This window comes from Aphelocoma coerulescens, chromosome 1A (genome assembly GCF_041296385.1).
Source record: "Aphelocoma coerulescens isolate FSJ_1873_10779 chromosome 1A, UR_Acoe_1.0, whole genome shotgun sequence".
NCBI classification, from domain to species: Eukaryota; Metazoa; Chordata; class Aves; order Passeriformes; family Corvidae; genus Aphelocoma; species Aphelocoma coerulescens.
Genome location: NC_091014.1, coordinates 38,740,081 through 38,763,922, shown reverse-complemented (window position 1 = coordinate 38,763,922; position 23,842 = coordinate 38,740,081). Strand labels below are relative to the sequence as shown.

The 23,842-nt window shown below is 37.6% G+C and overlaps 1 protein-coding gene across 6 annotated transcripts in view; it reads left to right on the top strand.

The window, feature by feature from the left end:
- The first annotated feature begins 1,356 nt into the window (after positions 1-1,356).
- CAPS2 (calcyphosine 2) overlaps positions 1,357-23,842 on the top strand; it is a 28,969-nt gene continuing 6,483 nt past the window's right edge. Inside the window, exons 1-13 of one of the 6 annotated variants that reach the window (XM_068999220.1) lie at positions 1,357-1,450; positions 2,323-2,429; positions 4,726-4,772; positions 6,309-6,354; positions 6,480-6,590; positions 9,380-9,535; positions 11,890-12,012; positions 15,315-15,391; positions 17,747-17,866; positions 18,978-19,052; positions 20,535-20,630; positions 20,738-20,831; positions 22,041-22,156. In XM_068999220.1, the coding sequence (XP_068855321.1) occupies positions 2,352-2,429; positions 4,726-4,772; positions 6,309-6,354; positions 6,480-6,590; positions 9,380-9,535; positions 11,890-12,012; positions 15,315-15,391; positions 17,747-17,866; positions 18,978-19,052; positions 20,535-20,630; positions 20,738-20,831; positions 22,041-22,156 (1,139 nt within the window). In that variant the 5' untranslated portion in view covers positions 1,357-1,450; positions 2,323-2,351. The other 5 variants (XM_068999227.1, XM_068999237.1, XM_068999229.1 and 2 more) reach the window with 5 other exon arrangements.

Here is a 23,842-nt window from a genome sequence, read left to right as displayed (position 1 = left end):
TGTAATGCCTTTTTTTTAAAAATCGGAATTAACAGATGTACTGCTATGTACCATTCAAGACCTGTGGGGCATGGGATCTTTTTTCAATACATTATGCCAACTTGATAGTGGCCTTTTTAAGTCATTGTTAGGAACAGCATTTCTTTGCCAGAATAATTTTTGTCCATACCTTCATTTTTTGTACTCATTTTTTTGTTCACTTAATGCACACACCTATTGTACTGCCAGCCTTTAATGACAGGAATTACCTTAGAGGTAGGTCGGACAGTATGGCAGTGTTAAATTTTCTGTTTTATAATTGCATAGCTTTTAAGTAGGCCAGTTGTGATGCCTGAACTCTTCTGCCATCCTTATTCTTACAGGAAAATAGCATGTGGACTTGTTTTTATGGAGGAAATGTACTGTACTTAAAGGGACTAAATTTATTATCATGTCACTCACTGAAATGGAATGAATTGTTCATTCTGGTGTAGAAACATGGTATGTGTTTGGTTCTAAAACTGGATCACACAGGCTTGAAAGTAGCAGCATCCAGAAATACATCCTTAGCGTCAGTGTGTTAGTAGTTTTGCACTAAGTGAGATTTTGCCTAACTTTGGAAAACTGATGGACTACAGAGCCGGGGTTTCTCAAGCAGTGGCAGATTTTTTTCCCCAAGACAGAACGGATGAACAAAACTGGTACTTGGATACAATTTGATTTAAAAAAAATACCTGATGTTGCTCTGGTCATTCAGGACAACTGGAACTGCTTGGAAAAAATCATAATTTCACAGAGACTTTTCTCTGAAATATCTAATAAACTGAACTGAAACTAATTTCGAAATCATTGATCAGAGGGAACGATGCAGTGGGAGCCGGGCTGCGCTGCCGTGGTGTGGGCAGGGTGCAGGTCAGTCCCGCTCCTTCCAGGCACTGGTGCCGGTGTCCTTTGCCGCAGCGTTTCCCCGCCTGGGGCAGTGTTTGAATCATCACTGCTGAGGCTTTCATCTCCACGAGTCCTCGGATGCTGCTGACACTCGAAGTCCTTGTCCGAAAGGCTCTGAGCTACTTTGGGGTGATCGCTGTGTTTCTGCCCAGGCTACAAATACGCACCGTGGGCTCTCCGGCCGCAGTTTCGAAGTCTCCGATGCCGGCTGTCGGGGTTTGCCGAGGGCAGAATCCGTGTGATGCGTAAGCGCCCGCCTGTCCTGGCGGGGCTGCGGCGGCCGCAGGGCGGGCAGATCCGCCCGTGGGCGCGGGGAGGGAGGGACGGCCGGGCCCCGGGGCAGGGAATTTCCGCAGGAGCAAGCGGGCATTCAGCTTCCCCACTCCGCCGAGGCGCACCTTGCGAAGCTGGGGCGAGGCCTGGCTCGGATTGGCCCCTCCGCGCTGCGGTACCCGGCAGCCGCCGGCCCAGGCGGGGCGGGGACGGACCCAGTCCGTCAGCCCTGCGCCCTGGGACCGCTGCGGTGAGACACAGCCCCTGCCGGCCCGCGTCCCACGCCTCTCTTGGGAAAATGCATCGTTTCCGTGGAGCTGTTGAGCTCATAATGTTTATTCCGCCTCTTACAGCGCTGCTGTTTGATAGCCGTAATCTCAGCGCATGAACCATTAAATACAACAGCGCTCTCTCCCCTCTATGCCCTCAGGTGGGGGAGGATGCTCCAGTTCAGGAGAGCCTTGCGGCCGTGCACGGACGTTCTTCGTGCCCTGGAAGCGGTTCGGCGGGAGGGCTGGGCGGTGCCCGGCGCCGTGTGCCGGTCTCCGAGCAGGCCCTGCAGCCCTGCTCCTGCTCGGGGAAGGAAAGGCTGCTTGGGAGTGGGAGCTGCTCGGTGCCGTCAGCCTTTGGTTTGAAAATGGAGTGTCTGATTGCTGGGAACTACATGGTGGGCTTTTGGTTCAAAATTGGCTGGGTGGAAGGAGAAGCCAGCAGAGCAGGAATACTGGTGGAATGTCATCCTGGAGCTTAGCCCTTAGGTCTTCCTGAAATGTTCCCAGGGCATCGAGCCATGGAGAGACAGGCAGCGGTTTGAAGTGGTACAAAAGGTTTGATGTTGCCAAGGGGTAGCAAATTGGTAATACTGGAATGAGATGGTCTCGATAAGTGTAAGGGAAGGAGGGAGTTAAGCTTGAGGCAAAACCATAAATTTGAACGGGGATCTGGTTAAACATTAGTAATAAAAGACTGAAATTAAGAGGCGATGGAAAAGAGAAACCAACAGCATTTCCTAGCTTGCTGAAGACAATACCAACATTCTTTCTAATGCAGTAACTTTTTTTTTTTCAGAAGTACTTAGATAAAAAATATGTGTTTTTCTCAATAGCATGTTCTTTTTTTCAGTTTGTACTGAAAGCTGTCATTGAATTTGCATGGATTTGGAAGCTAAAGGACTTGCTGCATCCCCTCGAAGGAAAGCTGAGTTGTCACTGAGGGGGAAGAAATGTCAGGTAGTCAATGGAAGGCTTGTGATTGTTTTCCTTCCTTACTTTGACATTTTAAAAATATTTTAATCATAAATCAGAAGGCTCTTGGTTTGAGGTTAGAATCCATTCTTTAGAGAAGACAATTTTTAAAGAAATTATTTTTGTCAGAAAGGGATAGTTTAGTATGACAGCTTCTCGAATGAACATGAGAAATTCCAACATAAACAGCTATGCTAGAATAACTGCTACTCTGAGTGCTTAATTGGAATGTGGGGAATTTAAGAATGAACTAGTACTTGCAGTTAAGAGCAACAGAGGCTTGAACCTGTACTGCGTGCTATCTCAGGCTGTTGGTGAAACTGGCATCAGGTGTGTCTGTGTTTTTGTTCTGCAAGACAACAATAAAGTAAAGCAGCCCCTAAAACACAGTTTGAAAAGGCATGATTTTAGATTGACATGAAAAATGAATCTCAGTGCTCTGTGCTCAGTATGAAGGGAAATTACATTTTCCATGTATTCCTAATAGTCTGTGCTTTGAGGTAGGGTAGGTGTGCAACCCTCACAGGTTCACTGTAGCAGGAACTTTAGGGCTAACTTTTGAAAGTCCTTACAAATACGATCTTGGATTCTGAGGGCCATTATTTTCGTTACCGCTAAAGTAAATATTAATACTGTTAGGAACAGTTGATTTTTCTCACAGATACCGTGTACTTTATGTCCATGAGCTAAAGTTAATTTCTAATCCTCCCTCAGCCCCCAAGCACCCATTTATCTTCCTTATTTGTTGCATGACCCCATTAGGAATTCTTGGAGTTTGACTGCCAAATTGCTGTTCTTCTTTTCAGTTTGATTTGGAATGAAAAAGGACCTTTTGTAAATTATAATACATCAATGTTACAATGTTACTGTTAATGTTTCAACCGGGTTTTCAGAAATTAAATGCCTGGGGACAACAAGAACATTTGGGACATTTAGTGGAGGTTGTAAAAGAAAAGAAATGACATTTTTTCTCTAATCTCTCATCCTTTTTTTTTTATTCTTGTGCAACTAAGTTTCCAAATTTAGACTCCCTAGTCCACATGATTCTTGGTAGTTTGCAAAAATAAATCTTAAAATTATGTTGAAATCATATGCTTCACCTCAGCATGCACAACGTTTTTTGGTGTCTTTCTTCCTGATTTGTTGAAAAGGAATTATATTAAGGCTTTAGCATCTAGGACTAGGTGTGTTCTTTACCTCACCACAGTTGTAATGGTACAGAAAAAAGATAAATGCGATGTAATGCAGCGTTTTCGATGCCTTGACGGTTTTACGTACGTGACCACGCGGTGGCGGTGCTCATTCCGTGCGGAGAACTCTCCAACCTGAATACCCGGACCCATGTTCTGGAGTCGCTAGAGGGTAGTGTTGCCGAACTTCTGTTTCGGGAGCAGCTACAGGGGTGTATGGCGAGAAAGGAGTTACAGTTTTGTGGTTGCTCTAAGATCGTGAAAGATGTTCAGGCACTGCTGGGAATAGGATTCTGCTCAGTTCAGGCTGCGATGCTGAGATTTATGAGCTGAAAAATGAAAACAAAAATGTTAGCCCTGGTTCTGAATGTTCCCGAACCACTTTTTTTTTTTCAGATAGGGAGGCCAGTTAGGCGAATTCTTTGTGCTTGCCCCAAGCAGCCTTCCCCACGGATTTGCTGCTAGCTGTTTTCAAAAGCCACAGGGGGATGGATGAAGCTTTGGGTCACTTATATTTTTTCTTGCCATGTTCTTGCTCATTTGTGTTTGGAGATCTGTGTGGTATGCAGCCTTGCAAAATAAAAAAGGTGAACTGCCTAGTCATCAGCAGGAGTGCTATACTAAAGCTGAGATGAAACAGTTACACCAAATATCAGAGGCTCTTTGGGGTCTAGGCTAACTCCTTGTGAGCCAGCTGGCTCTCAGTCTTGTGGTTTTGGTTTAAGGGTTGGTTCCCAACCAACAAGAGCAATGTGACCTAAAGCCTTGTGAGCAGTGACGGCACAAAGCCTCAGAAGCATGGATTATTTTTAATGTATTATTAATAACTGATGTGGATGCTATCTGGATTCTTAATGGCTGGAAATCTTTCTGTCATGATGAATATTCAGTCTTTTAGTCTCATGATCTGTAAGAATTAGCTTTCAATTAGAAGTTTTTGGTTTTCTCCCCTTGTTAGTAGCATCTTAGTCAAGTCTGTTGGACAGATAATTTGAGCCACTAATTTTAAATATTTCAGGGGAAATTGAAAAAGAGAACTATGTATTTTAATCCAGATCCCCTAGGTATGCAGTAATGTGTCCTTCTTTTAGGGTTGGAGACCAAACAGACAGGCTGCTCACAGTCCTCGCCCACCAGAGTAAGTCTGCTTCTATTTCTGATCAGCTTGTTTAATTGTGTCTATTATTAACACAGTGCATTGGCATTTGTAGTGATGTGCAACTTAGTGTTCCATGAAATTTATCATCATAGGTTTGTTTTCTGTGATTTATATTTGGAGTAGAATATATGATGCATTGTTTACTTTGGAATTAAGCTGATTTATGTTTGGCTCAGTGGAGGTGTAATCACAGAATGGGTAAAGATGGAAAAGACCACAGTGGGTCCAACCCACTGGTCCATCTGGTCCAACCTCCCTGCTCAAGCAGGGACATCCCAGAGTGCATTGCTCAGGATTGCATCTAGATGGTTCTTGAGTATTTCCAGTGAGGGAGACTCCACAACCTCTCTGGGCAACCTGTTCCAGTGCTCAGTCACCTGTGGTGAAGAAGTTGTTTTTGGGTGGAACGTCCTGTGCATCAGTTTCTGCCCATTGCCCATTGCTGGGTACCCCCAAGAAGAACCTGGCTCTGTTCTCCTGACATCCTCTTCAGAGGACATCACTCAGAGCTGTCATATTTATACATTGTTTTTCTTGAATATTTTTAACCTATCTGCAAAAGGGGAAAAAACATATTTTAACTATTGGCCGCTTTTACAGGTATTGCAGTAAAAGATACGGAGAAACTGTTGTGAAGGGTTTTACAAGCAATGGGAAATTCTGTTTGTGCTTTTAAAGTTTCAAACCTTGTAGTAACTTAGGCAGATAAGGAACATCTACTCTTCCAAGGACCATGATTGATAGTTTAGGCAGTTTTGTTTACTGAAATGCCTTAAAGACAATGTACGTAATTATTTTATGTGTGTGTGACCATGACCTTTGATTCTTCATACCAACGTGAAAAAATTCCAATTTCTGTGTACTGCCTGTCATTATCTAATAAAAAAAGACTGTAAAATAAGGAGCTCTCTTACTCCAAGAAGTTATAAGGGAGTTGCTTGGAAATATGGCTGGTAAAATATGAAAAATATGTATTCATGGTACTCTGCAATATACCTGGAGTAAAGGCAGAAGGCACAGAGATGCTTTGATGAGTTGGAGATGCTTTCATTTCTTTAAGCAGAATAAAAATACTGAGGTATGGTTTTCTTCCACTGTGTTAATCTCTTATGAAAAGTTAGAAGATTTGCATCCCAAGTAGTGATTGCTTCCCTGTTGGCTCTCTGTTGACTGATTGTAGAGGAATGTTGACATGGACGTGCTGTGGAAGACAAGGGTATCCCTGATGCATGATCTTGTTGCAGTAGCTCCTGTTGGGGAGTGAAGAGAAGTCCATGTGCGAGTAAAGAAGGGTCCTTTTCAGCTGCCAGGGTCCTCTGCTGCTGGGGAAGAGAAGCTCAGGAGCCACTTGCTGAGCTGAAGGAAGAGGGGCTAATAGAGATTTGCTGAGTAGGCCATATCCAGTTGCAGGGAAATTTTTGTGAAGGACCTAATAATAACTAATAGGCAGTGCTTTTATTGTTGTTAAAAAATAAGGGAATGTATTGCTTTTAAAATTGTTTTAACTCCCTGCAGGGTGCCATGCCTAGATCTAGGGAGGCTGGGAGATTCTGATGAAGAGGTAATTGTAAAAAAATTCTTTCTCAAAATTTTTTTAGAATTCATATGTTTCATGATTCAATAAAAAGTATCACTCTAAATATAAAACAATTATGATTGTTTGTCCTTTTTTTCCTGTGATTTTAGGATGGAGACTCTTACTTACCGTACACTGGAAGTTGTTCTCATAGGTGTCCACTACATTCAGCTTCAGATTGGAGAACGTCATTGCAAACTCCATATGTGCAGCATCAACATGTCAGTCTGTCACTACAAATACCTTTATAATATGCCCCTTTAGCAGTAATTTAGAAAAGCATACATAGCTTTTTTTTATGAAAGTTCTTTTTTTTCTCTTGTGCTTAAGCATATATCTCCAAGTGCTGTTGGTCCAAAATATTTTTAGTAAAGTCCTTTTACTGAGACTCTTTAGAATATTTAGAAAAAACTATTTTATTGCATAGCTTAGCTCTTTGTTGATTGATACACTTACCTTTTTTTTTGTAGTTATTTTTTAAGACATATATTAATAGTAGTAATAATAAAGATTAGTAGTAGTAAATGTATGCTTGAAGACAAAACCTGTATAAAAACTAAGTATTATTTCTATGGAAGAATAGTTACTTCTGGTGAAAAGAAAACTTTTGGAGTTACTTGCAGACATTTCATAGTTTTTTTCTTAGGGCTGTTGTCTTTAAAACAGAACTGTAACATAAACTTTGGAATTATATCTAATTTGTCAGAACTCTTTTATTGTTAAAATTTCCTCATCATGTTAGCATTTTTCCCCTGGATGAGTAAGAAACTTAATCACCACTAGTCTTAGGTGGTAATTTTTAAGGAAAATCAGTAGCCCAGATGCTATCATACTGTTGTTTTATAGTACAGTGCAGCATTGCGTAGGATTGATATCCACTATAATAGTTTTAAGAGTTAATTTAATTACTCAGTTATTGCACTTCCCTGAATGCAGGAAGAGAGTTCTTTTGAACTCTTACATCTGAATTAAATGTGAACAGAATAAATGTGATAATTTTTTATTTGATCATGATACATCTTAATTCCTGTTTTCCTTTAAACATGTGTCTAGAAAATTTTGTCAGAACAAAATGTAGGTAAGGTGGTTGAAAAAATATAGACTGACAAAAAGGATTATCAGTTCAGTACTATGGTATATGGTCTGAAAATGTAATATTTTTAAAATTCTTTTATGTGACAGGAACTAGCTTATTGGAGAAACTATTAAAAAATACACTGATTAAAAATCCATTATTTCAAAAATACTTAACTTATGTAAACCTAAGAAATATTCAAATGAGTGTTTTAAAAAAATCCCAGGATTTTAACTAGAGGGAAAACCAATTTTAAATTAATTTGTACATAACCTGTGCCCCTTGAAGCAAATAATACAGTAACTTCAAGGGCAGAACTCCAGATTGGCTGGAGTTCAAAGTGAATCTGCCAAGATCATTATTTTGTATGTTTCCCTATATAACCAAATGGTTTTTATACTTGAAAAACAATTTAATTTAAGTAAAAACTGAAATGGTAAGTGTTTTTTTGGTCTTTTTAAAATAATGTACTAAGAATGTACTAGTTTTTAGACTATGTGCCCAACATAGGTATTTATACGTGTCTTAAGATGTAACTGTAAACATGTAACTACAGATAGGTTGTGTTCCTTTTACTGCCTTGTAAATGTGCAGTGCAAGCATAGTTGGGTTGCTATAGCCTTTTTGGGTCTGGATGCTTATGATTACACTGCTTGCTTTGCCATTTTTTTTTTAAACAAAGTTCACATGTATAACTCAGTCGAGCTTCAGTAGTGCTCATGGAAGGTTGGTGTGGCTTTGTTTGTTTCACAGGGTCTTTCTCCCTTTCTTCTCTGCTTTCCTTTACCTCTAGTTGCTTCCTTTCTGCCTTCATTATGTCTTAAATACTGAGTGCTCATTGTATTGGAATGTATCTTCTGTTTCCTTACCCTTTTTTGCTCTCCCTCTTTCTTTCTCTCTCTTTTTCTCTCTCTTCCTCCCACCCTTTTTTTTTTGCCTGACGTGCTCCCCATCTTTTTTTTTGTGGAGAAGATTTTCAAGCTGTTTTAAAATATTTTAATGCATTCCTCTGAGCAGCCTTTATTTCTGCATTTCTTGCTTCTGGGGCTCTGACCAAGCTTTCCTTTAGCAAGATAGATTCCAGCTTCTTCAGTAACTGTAAGTAAATCTTCTCAAAACAGGTCACTTTTGGAAGAAAAATTTAAATATACTCTTATAATTCAGGAATTAACCAGTGAAGGGATGTGAATCCTCTTTTGAAGGAGAAAGTTGGCTCTTCAAAAACAAATCTTTTTGGGTTTTGAGAAATGGTTTTCTAGAGCAGGACTGTAACACTGTTGTTGCAAGATGAGTTGCAAGCGTTGTGTAGAGATTCTAGACAAGGCCACCTTACTTTTGTTAGCACTGAAGGAATATAACTTAAATACTGAAGGTGTTAGTCATACCGGGAGACAGAAAAGAATGGAATCTTAGACTTCTGTCATTGCTGTGCTTTCTACTGATCCCAGCCTCTGTTGCATACCTTTATAACCTTACACCTGAAATGGGTGTAAGGTTAGAAAGGTACTTAGCTGTGCAGCTGATGTTGTTCTGAAGAACAGTGTCCCAGTACTCATCTGCCACACAAGAATATTATAACTTCTGACTGAAAAACATTCATCCACCCGTTTTCAGCCATCCGAAATCAAATGTCAGAATTTCCATTTTAGTGATGCTGTAAGGCAGAGCCACTGAATCTTATTTCTTTAAAAGTGATGTAAAACCATTCGCCTATGTATTTTTTAGATTTAAAAATGGTAGAATTTGAAGAACTCAATACAAGTTAAGCCTGAATATGCAGTCCTATTTGCATTTTTTCTTAATTTGAAGCATCATGTCTAGAAGGTTCAGACATTAGACTGGATAGGAATTAAAATAATGCTGTTCCCATTTAATAGACCAGCCAGAGGCTTTTATATTGATTACTCATTGCTTTAACATTCTGTTTTGGAGCAGAAGACAAGACCAGAAAATCTGCCATCCCCCACAGAGAGAAACAAACTGAAGTATGGTCAGTATGAAGCAGATACAAAGGAAGAATATAAGCAGCATCCTCAGAGAATTGCAGAAAAGAAAAAAGACCACCTCCAGTGTCCAGACAGTTCAATAAAGGTAGCTGGCAAAATAGAAATCACATTTTTAAATAGCAAATGTACATCACTATTAAATTACACTGTTCGGAAAGGCTTGCACATGTGTGTAATTAATTTCATGTTTTTATTGTAAAGAAATAAAAGCATGTCATTTCAGCATCTAATGTTGAGGAGGAAATAAAATATAGGAAGCTTGTTTCAGTTGTTGCAGAGCAAGAAGCTGAGGTGCCCTGAGAATTTATGTATGGTTGTGTTCTCTGGTAAGGAAACTAACCCTGGCCCTCATAGTGCACCTCTAGCTCGAGCATGAAGATGAGCATGATTGATAAGGAAGAACTTACAGCCTATAAGAAGAGGAGAGACAGCAGGAAGGTCTTGGTAGAATGTTATTTCAAAAATCAGAAATTCATTCAAGCTTTTTTATTTTTTAAATGTAGAAGTATTTTAATTAGTACTCTGTAAATTGTGACTGTATATAGGACTTAAAAAAGGAGAAATGAAAGATTTAATTGGTTCCTTAGAGAACTATTACTACTGAAAATGCAAAGAATTATGGGGTTAAAATAATGAAAGATATTATTTGTACTTTTTGCTTTGATGTTGTATAAGATTCAGTACAGTTGGACTGCAAGCTGTATTAGTTCTGCCACGTTTCTTTTGTATTTTTAAATTAAAACTAAGGTGCAAAGAAGGGAAGATCAGTGGAGAGAAATGAAGTAAATGAAGGGATAAATAAACCCAACTTTCATCTTGTTCTGGAAGAGATAGCAGAGGAGTGTGGTTGAACAGGGAAAGATGCATCACTGCAGGTGTAAGGAAGCATGAAGCCTAAGTAAGCAACATCTGTGAGGACTGGTTGAATGCTAGATTCTGCTGAGGGTAGATGACCATTTAAGAATCTTAAGGGAAAGTTGAGTATGCAGATGTTGATGGAACATACTGTGCTCATTGCTCTTCAGAGAAAAGGTTTGTGATGGATGAGTTCACTGAATTTACTTTCTTAACTTTCAGTACAATGAAAAGATATAAGACAAAGATGGTCTCACTATTTTGTAGATAGCTTTAAGAGAACTTTCTCCTCTTATAGTCGTGCTTCTAGTGATCAGATATAGGAGAACCTGAAAAAATCTATTAATAAATATTCTGTGAATAAGAGGTGAAAGAAAAAAAGTAGTGGTATTTTGTGGTTTAGTTTTATGTTTGGTGGTAGATAAGATTGTCTGTTCTGGAGATTAGTTGTAGGGTTTTTTGTTTGTTTGCTTGTTTTTAATGATTCCACTCTAATGTACTGGTCTGACACTGTCATATAATCTGCTTTTCAAGGAGTGACTCCTTTATATGCACAACTGCAAGCCCTTCAAAAAGGTATTTACAGGAGCAGCCAAGTTAATCTGAAAATGAAGAAATAGATGGCAAGTGTGTACTGGGAGAGAAAAAGCAGAACTGACTTTTTTCTGGTGATTTTGGGTTCCAGAAAGATACTTGCTAAGCACTAGAAGCATGTGTCTTAGTTCTTCTCACAGATTGTAATACGATGTCTATCAAAACAATTTTTTTGTTAGATACTATCACTACCTGATTAGATGAATAAATCAAAATATTTCAATACACTTGTTTTACTTGATTAGTGGAACTTGTAACAAATTTTCTTTTCTGAAAGAAGCTGCTCATGGAGGAGATTGCTAACAAAACCTACTCTTTTGATTTCTTTCCTGTGCTCCCTCCTTCCTGAGTTCTGTAAAAACCTCCTGTATACTTTTTTTTTTCATATCATCATATGTAGGAAATATTTCCATAACACCCTGGGACTGGTTTACAAGTCTGTTAGAACCAGTAGCATGCTTTGGCTTTTCCCTGTCTAGACAGTATTTTATTTCACTGGTCACAAAGCAGTATCTCTACAGTGAACTTTGAGCTTTATACCTAACAGCAAATCCTCTGCTTTCTCTTGGCTGTTCCTGAGAGAATAGAAAAAGGATGAGTTCTTCTCTTCTTCCCAGAGATACTACAGTCTTCCTTCTCTAACTTGCTGCTGTTTTTTCACAAAGCTTTCACAAAAAATGAACAGCATTTTTGAGATTTTTTAATTTTTTATTTATTTCAGTATGAATGAAAACTGGTAAGTATTCAAAAGATATAAGTCTTTCCCTCTAGTCTTTTCTTATAAGTTCAGTTCCTGTAGAAAGCTAGGCTTAAAAGAATTCTCTTTTAATTAGCATAAAGTGGAAGAAGTAGACACTTTAAAAAGTGAAGAAGAAAGAAAGAGATGTACTTTTAAATAAATTGTTGAGGAAAACGTGTGTGGGTTTTTTAGTTTGTTTTTATTACAATTCATTAAATTTGATTTATGAAAAGAATATATTTTTTATGTAGGGTACACAGCTTGAAGATGGACATAATGATGATTTTGTAACTCTTGATAAGAAAGCTCTCCTGCAACAATGCTATACAAACAAGCCTTATAATATGCAGCACAACATAAGGAAATCAGAAGCTGTAAGTATTTTGACTGGTATTATGCTGCTAACCACCTAGATGTGGAGGATGGCTTCTCAGATGTTCAATGGAAGTTATGCCTTTGGGGTGTATTTGCACCCATTGAAATCATGTGAGTTTAAACATTTCTTTCAATGGGAGCTGAACTGAGCAATCCAGTGAGCATTTTTAAAATCCTATCTGTAATGCTTGTGTTTTATGCAATAATGTATATAAATGAGAACACAAATAATGAGTAATATATACAGATATATTCATACAACTAAGAGGTAGTTGAGTGAACCTAAACATAGTGTTACATTCAGTGCCAGAAGTTGGACTTTGATGATCCCTATGGGTCTCTTCCAGCTCAGGATATTCTATGATTTCCTCTGATCTGTAGCTTTTAGCTGAGCCTGTATTTAATGGTCCATGGATTCCATCAGCTCTGCTGCTAGTGTTAGATTGAGTCAGCAACAACTTTGGCTGAGTTTTCAAGCTCCAGGGATGGAGCTTCTACGGCATCTCAAGGCAACATCTTCATGTGACATGCTATGTCACTATGTGAAGAAGTTCTTCCTGTTGTCCACACCAATCTTCCCAAGGCTCAGTGTGTAACCTTCACCTTCTGTTATACTGTTGGCTACTGTAAAAAAAATTTGGTTCTCACTTTGTAACTTCTCTTCAGAATGCCTCATAGCTGCAAACTGAACAAACTCAAGCTCCCTTAGCATCTCCTTTCAATTGCTTTGGCTCTGATCTTCTGTCAGATCCTTTCTGAGGGAAGGAGGGAGCTCTGAAGACTGGAAACTAGTATGGACTCACTAGCATGCATAGAAGGGAATTAAAACTTTCCTTACATGGATGTACCCAATACGCTTCTTTAATTTCTTACATAGATGTGAATTTTACTCTTTTTGGGACTGAGCAATAGGATTCTTGCTCATCTGAGGGAAGGCCTTGAATTTGGGATGATTTACAATTAGGAAGAACCTTGATTTGATATTGCATAGTTCAGTATTTGCATATGCAAAGTGATGGCTTTTGTAACTGGTTTTTGAAGGTATTGTTGAAAAGGGTTATGCATTCTAAATTTCTCATGGAATACTAAGCCATGAGAAATTCTATGATTTTTTAAAGTAAATAGTAATTTTAATTCATTTTATTTGCTGATCACTATGCACTGAATTTTGCATCATTGCAAGCATTTATTTGATTTCTAGTCTTGTTGAAGGGAATGCAGATGTTGCACTACATGATAAGAAAATCTTTTGAGAAAGTACTTAAGCTTTTATATTTAGAATAAATTAAAAAATCTATACTATAGGCTGAAGATAATGGAAAAAAGTCTTGAAGTATCCTTAGAGTAACTACTTAATGCTAAAGGAAGTACAGTGAAAGCACTGAGAAAGGGAGCAGTGCAGAACCACAAAATAGAAGATATTCTGTAGCTGCCATGCTTTAAAATAAAGCCAGCAGGTGTCTGAGCAAGGTGTTACTGGGACCTTCAGAAGCCCTTTTGTTATTGATTAGCACTCAGGGTCAGCACAGGCTGGCTGTCTCTTTCGAGGACCATCTCAGGCTTTCCTAGGTCAAGCTTCTGATAGTGGTAGAATACTGGAAGAAATTGGCAGTAGTAACTGCATGTATGTTCCAATAATTTTCTTTGTAGGTCCCTTCCAGTTCAGTTTGTTCTGTGATTTTGTGATTCACAGTCCATGTGTGATTGCCAATAGATATCATGTATAACCTCTGAAGAAGGTTGATTTTCTTTGAATAGTCATATTTAGGGAACAACAATTACTACTTTTTTACCAGTGGGAGCTGCTGCAAGTTCAATGTTTGCCTCTGCCCTCCACATTTTTGTAACCTCATAGTAGAGCTTTTGTCTGAGAGCAGAATGGAAGATATTCCATGAAAGATTACATTTGGTGACCTAATATTCAATTGAAATTTAAGGTGTAATTTTTTTTTTGTTTGTTTGTTTGGGTTTTTTTTCCAGATTCTTTTCAGCATGCTAACTGGTTTGGATCTATAAGCCAATGTCCATGGAATATGTTATAAAAAACATTGTTCTGTATTATCAGTGTGTTCCTTTACATAATTCTTTGTAAAACATCTGTTACAACAGTTAATGGGTAAAAAATTATTAACTCAGAATAAAGCAGCCTGTAGTTATAATAGGTGCAAAAATGAAACATGAAAGCAAACTAAAAAGCCCCCTATCTCTTTTAATTCAGAAATCTTCTAAGGCTTAAAATCAGTTTGGAGTAACCAACAGCTGGTCTGGTGTTGCATTAGTTATTTGTGTTTTTTCAATTTTGCTTTCTTTTTTTGGGTAGTGCCAATCAGTATTTATTTGAAGATTGTGAATTCTACCCATAACATCTCTTGGAATTAGGAATTATCTCTTATAGGTACCTGGGAACCTTTCAGTTCTTCATCCATGCAATTTGAATTTGGTTTGCACACAAGACCAATTAGAAAAATATCTTAATTCTTTAGTTTCAGAATATCTAAAAAAATGTAAGGCTGCATAAACCCCCTCAGTAATAATAATCTCTATTTTCTCATATATGAAAATATTTTTTTGGCATGAAAGGCAACTTTAAATGCAGTAAAAAAGTTCAGAAATGTGGAAGATAAAGAGAGGTGCTGAGGCCTGGTTAATGCTGGTGGCCTCCATACTATCTTGTACTTTGGTTTCTCTCTGTGTAACAGGTCATGATCAATGCCTGCACACTTTACAGTGAATGGCACAAGGTTATGGTTCATTGTTACTCTAATAAAAATAATAATAAGATCACGTTAAATCCCTTTTCCCCTTTAGGATGATATTTCCTGAAAGGTTTTTCAGATTGACCTGTCTCAGCAGAAAATTATTGTGGCATGCAGGAAAGAAAAATCTTCCAACTGAGACTTTAGTCTTAAAAGAATTTTTTTTGACTAAATATTGCTGGAGGTAAAGTTTTATTCTCTTAGTTGGAATCTGTGTCAACCATAAAACCTGGAATAATGTGAGTCTCCGAGTCTCCTCAGGCTCTATTGTACTTACAGAATGTATTGGAAACAATACAGAAATAAGGATTTTTTCTGTCAACTTAAATACTAGAATTCTCATATTTATTGCAACTAATATGTATAGACAAATCGAGTGTGTAGCAGAGAATATTATATGTCTTTTATGCAAATAGAACTCTATTAAAACTATAAAAAAATATTAATTTTGACATTGGTAAGTTTGTGACCTCTGAATGCTGTCTTAAAGGGCAATTTATTATTTGAAGTGCCTGCAGTTATATATTTCATTTGTTCTCAGTCAGTTTTTCATGGCAGGAGGATGTTGCTGCAGAGAAGAGAAAACAGACTGTTGTAGAACAAGTTATGGTGGATCAATTATGTAGGTAAATGAATTTATAATGTAAAATTTCAGTTTTCCCTACATAAGATTTAGATCTGTTAGTGTTTAGCTTTTCTTGCTTAAGAGCTGTTTTGGTCATCTTGTTCCAAGTCTTATGAAATCTTATGTAGTAGTATTATTTGCAAAAATTCTTTAAATGAGAAGTCTTTTTAATGCAACTTAAAATATTAGTTTAAAGTGCCATGTGGTTTTGGTTTTTTTTTTTTCCGGAAATAATTTAAAATTTTGTACTTGAACCTATTTTAAGGCCTTTACAATAGCACGAGTTCTTGAAAATAACCCTCTTGCACCTCAAGAAAATATATGGATGCCTGATGTTATAAATTACACTTTCTCAATATTTATTGTCCTTTCTAAAAATCTTAGCTTTATTAATATTTATTAATTCTTTATTAATACTGACACAGCACCTTTCAGGCATAAAGGAGTGTTATACTAGTGCTGGGCATATGGGAGCAAAAGGCACTGTTACAAATCGAGTTGATCCAGGTTGTACAGTCAGATCTCCTGCCTCATTGCTATCCCTTTAGCTACAAGAAAGCATTGCTTCTGTGCAGAAAGATCCCTCTATTTTAAGCATGCTTTAATAATTCAGGGCTTTATGCAAGCTGTCTGGTTATGACAATATAGGAAGATGCAAGCTAGTTTAATATAGTTTCATGTTATTTTACACTTACTAAAAATTAACTGTGGGTACGTCTAGATTATTTTGCATTCTGTGCATACTTTACAATCTCTGGAGTCATCTGCACTGGTTTTCCAGCCCATCAAATCCTAAGATTTTGAGGCTGAAATGTTGTTGCACTTCATCATTTTAGTTTTAATTTGTTTCTGTTACAGTGGCAGTTTAAATGGCCTATATTGTTTAAAAGTTTATTAATGCTTTTCACTATTTAAAAGCTGAGATGACAAGAAGGTTGCCTGAGGGAAACAAAATTGTTATGAAACACAATGTTAAATTCCAAGTATCATTTAGCAGGATTAAAATTATGGAGCTATACGGGATAGAAATCCCCAGTTTTCAAATAAGTGCTTGGCCTGTGACAAAGATTATTACAGAGGTGATTTTAAAAATATGCTGATTATGTTGAAGTGTCTCAGTACTACTGATGCTGCATTAAATGTACAGCTTTGTGCATCTTGGATCATGGATGCCCATTCTGTGTTTAACCTCCTTCTGCTGCTTTGCCTTATTTTTCCCATGTACTCCTTCTCCTACTCTGAACCCTTCTGTTGATAATGTCAAAACAATATTCAGTAGTGCTGCAGCTGCATCAGGATGAAGTTTTAATTTAAAAAATCTCTCTGTTTATGTTCCAAATATAACTCTGCCAGTACTTCCAAACAAATTGGTATCAGATATCAGGATGTTAATCGGAAAAGATTAGTTCAAAACAGTTGCATAAAAAAAACTATTAAAGGAAACACAAAGGTGTTTTGAATATTTTTTTAATAGAGCAAATCTTGCAGTTAAATCAGTGTAACTGATGTGTACAAAGACGGATCTGTATAGATCAGAGAGCAAGTTTAGAAAACTATAATAGCCATGTAAAATTACTTTTTCCTTCTGATAAACCATTTCAACAGCATAAAAAGCATCTCATTTATTTTTAAAGGGTCTTTTATTTTGTTTACTTGTTGAACTGATACAGAGAATATCAAAATGTTCAAAAACAAGTTCATCTATTTCTTTTCTGCTTGTTGGGACTTCGAGATCCTCTCAGCTGTGTAGTCAGTACTTTGAGGGAGGAAGTGCCAATGTTTTTGTTGGATGACAGATTGGATGGGGCTCTGAGCAACCTGCTCTAGTGAAAGGTGTCCTGCCCACAGCATGCAGGTCGGAACTAGATGATCTTTAAGGTCCCTTCCAACCTAGGCTATTCTACAGTTCTGTGGCGCCATCACTGGCCAGTACTAGTAACTGATATCACTAATATTGGAGGGAGCTGTGGTTATAGAATATCACTGATGGAATATTTACAGAAATAGTGGAAATGATGAAAAACCTTCACAAACCTTCACAATACCAAGATTTATTTTATATAAAGATATATCAAATATACTTTAAATAATACATATTTACATGTAACATTACTACATAGTAGTGCACTGCCAGAATATTATTGCATATGTTTAATTTTGAGAAATAGACTTAAGAATTTGTATAAACAAACAAAAAATTAGGCCCACAAATTTATTCAAGCTTAGCGGGTAACTCCAAGATTGTATTGCTGTATTATTCTTGGGAGTTTTCTTTCCTGTGTAAGAATATGTAAGACCTGAAATTCAGCCATACTAATAGTCAGAGGGCTTCTCCCTGCTCTTTGTGGTCAGAGCTGTTATAAGTGATCCAGAGCAGTCCACATGTTCTGATGCTTGCAAGGAAGCTCAAGGACTTCTGGGAGTTGGGACAGCACCAATGCGTTTTAGAAAAAGGACACTCCACGAAACAAAGTAAGTTTATAAAAATATGTTTTCTGCTGTATTTTTTTTTTTTTTTTTTAGCTCTGCGAAGTCTGTTTGCCTTTCCAGATGTTTTGTTTTTGCCTTGGATCCACCAGCTTCATGTGAGGCCTTTTTTGTAGCTTCCCTGTGCTTGCTATTGCCTGGTGAGATAACAGGGACCTTTTTATGTGAATTCTCTGTGTATTATGATTGATTCATAGAATTTATAAGACCTGGGAGAACATTGTTAAGCTTATACTGATATTATTCATCACAAGGTTTTGCCAGCCTTTTCCAAGCTGTTGGATGCTTGCAGTCCTGTCATATCCTTTGAGAGATTCCTATCCTGAGGTGCATAAATTGCATAAATATGCATCTGTAAATGCTAATGTAGATCTTCACAATATAATCATACTTTTCTTTCATGTTTTGATTTCTGCTGCAATAATTAACCCTATTGGCATTTAGATGACATTCCTGGACTGTCAGCATTGAAATAGTAGCTCCAAGGACTTAAAAAAACCTGAGGAAACACTGTGATCCTTAAAATGAAATTAATTTGCAGGTCTGAGTTTTGTTATGTTAATTTTTCTCAACATTCAGGCAAGCATTTTTGCTTTGTGCATTTTAACATCCCTCTCTAAAGTCTTTCTCATCGAATGTCATCTATATATTCTTAAAAAAGAAAAAAGACAACAAAACCACTCTCAATTTCTTACATGTATCACACAGACAAATCTCCATTTCTGGAACTAGTAATAGGGCCAATGTAAAATATTTAGGTGGGTAGAAAGGCCCAACCTGGGTATTTTTGTAAAAGAACGCATTGATTCGTGGAAGTATGGTGAGTGACAGAGGTTTCATTCTTTATATAAGTGTATGTAAACAAAAATTCCCATTCATATCTATGCTCTCTGTGAATGTACTCTCATATTATATAATAACAGAACACTTTACAGCTCTGAGTTGCTTTCTAATTCAACTACAAAGGATCATCTCCTCAGCCAGTTGCCAAGGATACCGTATTTCATGTTTTTTGCTCTTTGGAAATGGTTGATTTTTATATAACATTTATCTGTGAGCATATAGGTATCATTAACATGCTGCATTATTTTCACAGAATAAGGACCAAATCAGGACTAACTGAGAGCATGCTCTCCAACAAGCTACGCTTTGATAGTAGGATTATATCGAGGTAATCACAAATTTTGTGAAGCTTTTCAGTTCTCTGAATTTGTGAATGATGATTACTCTCTTGAACTAATTAATTGCACTGAATGTTTAAGAAAAAAAGTACATGTGGGTGTCCACATATAGCACAAATTTTGACATGGCTAATGGATAGTGGCTTTACAGTCTCCCTGGACAATGTCAAGATCTGTAAGCAGTGTTATATTACTATCTAACCTGTAGCTCTATTCAGGACAGTTAGCACAGGGGCTTTTAGCTGTTGCATCTTAGTTGATTAAAATTATTTTAGCTTTATCTTAGATGTGGCAACTACTATAAGTAGTAATGGCTTTGCAACTTTTTCATAGCTCCTTATGTATTAAATTTTAGAACGTCTTTGAAACTGTTCTTATTTGAGTAGTGGTGGCTTCAACATATTTTTCAAGTGATGCTTTTCTGCAGCTGTGAGCTGTATACTGTTAGACACAGCTGAGTATTCAGCAACATACTTTCATATACCTCAACGAATGCAGTAGTCCTGGTTTGTGTAATCCTTTTGTTAATGAGTGAAAATTATATTGGCATACTAAAACATGAAGCCTCCAGAGGCGTTTTTAGCATTATGGAGAATGGAATATTGAATTAAAAATGTGACTGAATCCATTTCATGGTGGGTTAAAGAAAATAGTCGAATAGCTCTTTAAAAAAATAAATTGTTCAGCATGCAACAGTGGAAATAAAATAGATACTGAGAGCAGCCTTGAGGAGAAGAACTTGAGGGTGCTGGTAGATGAGAAGTTCAACATGATCTGGCAGTGTGCACTTGCACCCAGGAAGCCAACCATGTGCTGGGCTGCACCAAAAGAAACCTGGCCAGCAGGACAAGGGGGGGATTCTTCCGCTCTGCTTCTCTCCTGTGAGACCCCACCTGCAGTGCTGTGTTCACCTCTAGGGTCCCAGCATGAGAAGGACCTGTTGGAGTGATCCACAGGAAGGTCACAAAGATGATCAGAGGGATGGAGCACTTCTCTTATGAAGACAGGCTGAGAGAGTTGAATTGTCCAGTCAGGAGAAGGGAAGGCTCCAGGGAGACCCTCTTGCAGCTTTCCAGTGCCTACAGGAAGGCTGCGGGAAAGCTGGAGAGGGACTTTTTACAAGGGTGTGTAGTAATAGGGCAAGGGGGAATGGCTTCAAAATAAAAGCAGGCAGGTTTAGATTAGATATTAGGAAGAAATTCTTTACTGTGAGGGTTGTGAGGTACTGGAACAGGTTGCACAGAGGATGCCTCATCCCTGGAAGTGTTCAAGGCCAGGCTGGATGGGGCTCTGAGCAACTTGATCTAGTGGACGGTATCCCTGCGCATGGCTGGGGTTTTGGAACTAGATGATCTTTAATGTCCCTTATAACTCAAACCATTCTGATTCCAAAATAAATGTTACTTATGTTTGGGTTGAATTGGATTTATATAGATGAAAAACATAAAGATGCTTTTCAATTTTCCTTCTAGAAATGGTCATGATGCTTGTAGAGAGTTGGTTGGATTTTTTTTTGCATGTGACAAATCCCTTACAGTGTATGAATTTCGACAGTTTGGAAAAAACAGGTAAGATAAATTACTTTTTAAAAAGGTTTTAGAATACACATTTCACTGTATCGAAGAAGCTTAAATAAATTTAATTGGTTTAATACCAGTTTTGGATTATTTCACAGGACAAATGCCTTGCCTTTCATTCAGAAGGGAATTTATCAACATCAACGTGGACAAAGAAAGGGGAAAGCTTATGATCTTAGTGACTTCTACATTGTAAGTATTCTTCTGCTGAACTATTTTTCTGGAAATAATATTTGGATATTTGAATTGAAAATTGTGATCTAACCTTCTTGGAAGACCAAAATTCTTCCCCTTGGGTAACGTTTTTGAATTAAAGATTTTCAGAAATCTGTATTATTTAGCTGTCCCACATTTTAGAGATTCCAATTAAGGTTTCAGATTAATCTGTAGTTTGCAGTTTTCCCCCTAGAGGGCACAAGACTGCAGACAGTGTGGACCTTTTTTAGGCGAAATGATCTGCTCGGGATGGAGAGTCCTGAAGAGGAAGTAGGCTAAAAGTACTTGTTAAAAGTCAATAATCTTTGCAAGGTCTGCTGGCATTTTTAACTCGAAGCAATGATTAAATATTTTTTAAACATGAAGAAATTGCGTGTTAATTGTTTCCTACCATTTGTAAACCACTAGCTTTTTAGAGCAAGTGTATGAAACAATGTTAAACTTTGTCTACCAGCTGATCTGATGACAGAATAAAAATCATATTGCACCTTCTGTATTGCTGTTCTTGCACAGTGGGCTAAGTGCTCATGGTTTGTAAATACTTGAGCAAGTTTTCAAGTCCAGACTGTTTTCACCAAATTCTTCACATGCTCCTGCAAATCTGAAGTTCAGAGCAAAAACTGTTTGTGTGAAGTGTTGAAAGTAAAAGAAGTTGACGTTAGTTTTTAATGTGTTTTTTCTAATAACATGCCTATCCGAACTGCTTACTCAGCCACCTAAGAATTTTCAAGATGAAATAGATGAGTTTATGATATGGAAGATAAAGCTACTTGTTAGGGATTTTCATCTGCAGCCTGCATATGGAAATGTGTTCTGAATAAAGATGCATCATAAAGTCATCCAGAAAATGTACTACTCCAAAGTAGCTCTTTGGAATGAGTCTGTGAGACTCCATATCTGTGATCATGCTTTCTGGGCTGTCATTAAGATACACAGATTTCTTACAAAGTCCAAGTGGTTGAGACCGTTGCAAAATACCAGTGTCTCTGCCTCCTCCTTCCAAATTAATGAGTTTTGGAGACTTTATATACCCAGGCCTGCACAGATATTACAGTTAGAGCTACTGCATTTTTTATTCTTCTGAGCATTCTTTGCTTCTAGTTTGCTGCTTTTCTTTCTTTCCCCTTCCCCTCTATTTATGAAATACCCAACCTATTTTTAAATCATTGTGTGCTTTAACAACAGGGAGCTAATCTAACTTTCCGAAGTGTTGATCATAACCTTCCAGAAAGTGTTAAGCAGAACCCCGTCTTTACCCTTCGTGTGATAAATATTGATGAAGCAGCTATGGATTATCTAAAGTAAGTGCTGCTAACTGGTTTTCAAATTACCTTTCCTTCCTTAAGCAAAAAAATATTCTTTTGAGCTCCTAATACCTTATTACTTATACTGCTAAAAACAGAATCCATATTTAGGCTGTTGTTAGGAGAAATTAGTAATAGATGTTAGTGGTTTTTGCACAGTTCAGTAGCTTCCTAGAACGGTAAGGAGTAATTTTAAAGTAAGAATTGAAACATGAAGCTGCTCTATTTGCTTTGTTTGAGGTCACATGTTTTTATATGCAAATCACATACCTCAGTTTGTGCCCATAGCCTCTTGTCTTGTCCACAGGCACCACTGAGCAGAGTCTGTCTTAGTTTTCTTTACTCCTTTCTGTCAGGTATTCATATGTGCTTGAGGGTAAGATGCCTCAAGGCTTCTATTCTCTGGGCTAAACAATTCCAGCTCTCCCAGCCTCTCCTCATATATCTCATACTTTGATCCTTTCCTGATAAGGAAGAGCAATAATTTTAATCTCAATTAAATATGCTCAGTATCTAAAGGCTATTTTGTTAGCAGAACTTGACTATTATTTTTCTTTCTGCAAGTGTTTAGACACATGAAGCTTGTTCTCAGTTACGGTAATATTCACTTAAAGTCCCTTTACACTGAAAGCTTTACAAAGGAGCCATAGTAAGCTAACAGTGCATAGAAAATTCAAATTTAATTGGTTCTAGAACTATATAGTTGTATGATGCTTAGTGCTAATTGTTCCCTCTCTGCAAGGCTTCAGTGAAATAAAACACAATATAGTTTAATTTCAGATAGTTTATGTAAGACATTTTACATCTCAGGAGCTTATCACTCAAGTAAACAGCTTTTTCTTTCATTTGTTGCTAATCTTATACCTGTGAAATTTGAAGTTGAACCAATGTTATCTCTGAATAGAAGAACCAGAAAGAAGACCGGCTCAATAGGTTGAAATTTTGGATTTTCTGCTACCTGTGGTGGAATAGATTATTTCTTTTTTTATACTCTGTGTTCTTTCCATTAGTGGCAAAATTTCAGTCTGTCTTTTTCTTCTGTATGAGGATGTTATTGAGCACTCTGTTCTCTGGTGCAAAACTCTTGAACTGCGTCCTCTTACCTTCATTACTCTACTGACAGAAAATCCTGTTCAGCTAGAGTCCAAAAGGTCTATTGCAGGTTCCCAGGAGCATCTATGCCCTGCTGTCACAAACCGTGAATCTTCTGGTTTACATGTGTTCTAGAGGGAGTACATTGCCCTCTGCAGGTGGTTGTTGACTTTCCAGTTTAGGTGATCTGATGTAGGTAAGCTTTTAGGGACTTCATAATGGGAGGTACCCAAAGAGGAGATGAAAAGTCCTACTAGATAGCAGAGAGATAAGTCTTTCACCTCAGAAAGCAGGAGGAGAAGTATGCCATGGCAAAACACTGGTAAGCAAGCAGCTCAGAGTTGACAGTAGTGCTTTTCCATTTTTTTTTAATATTCTGATTAAAATAATTGTAGGACTTTGTTGTTTGGTTTGTTTTTGGGTTTTTTTTTTCCTTCCAGTAGGTTCTTCCACAATATTTTTTTACCAAGCTTTATAATAATTTCTGATGAAGGCTTATGGGAAGTCCTTCTCAGAAGGGAACTTAGCCAAAAGAAACCCACAAAATTTAACCATAATTTCTGGATAGACTTTTGGTCTAAACCTTTGCAA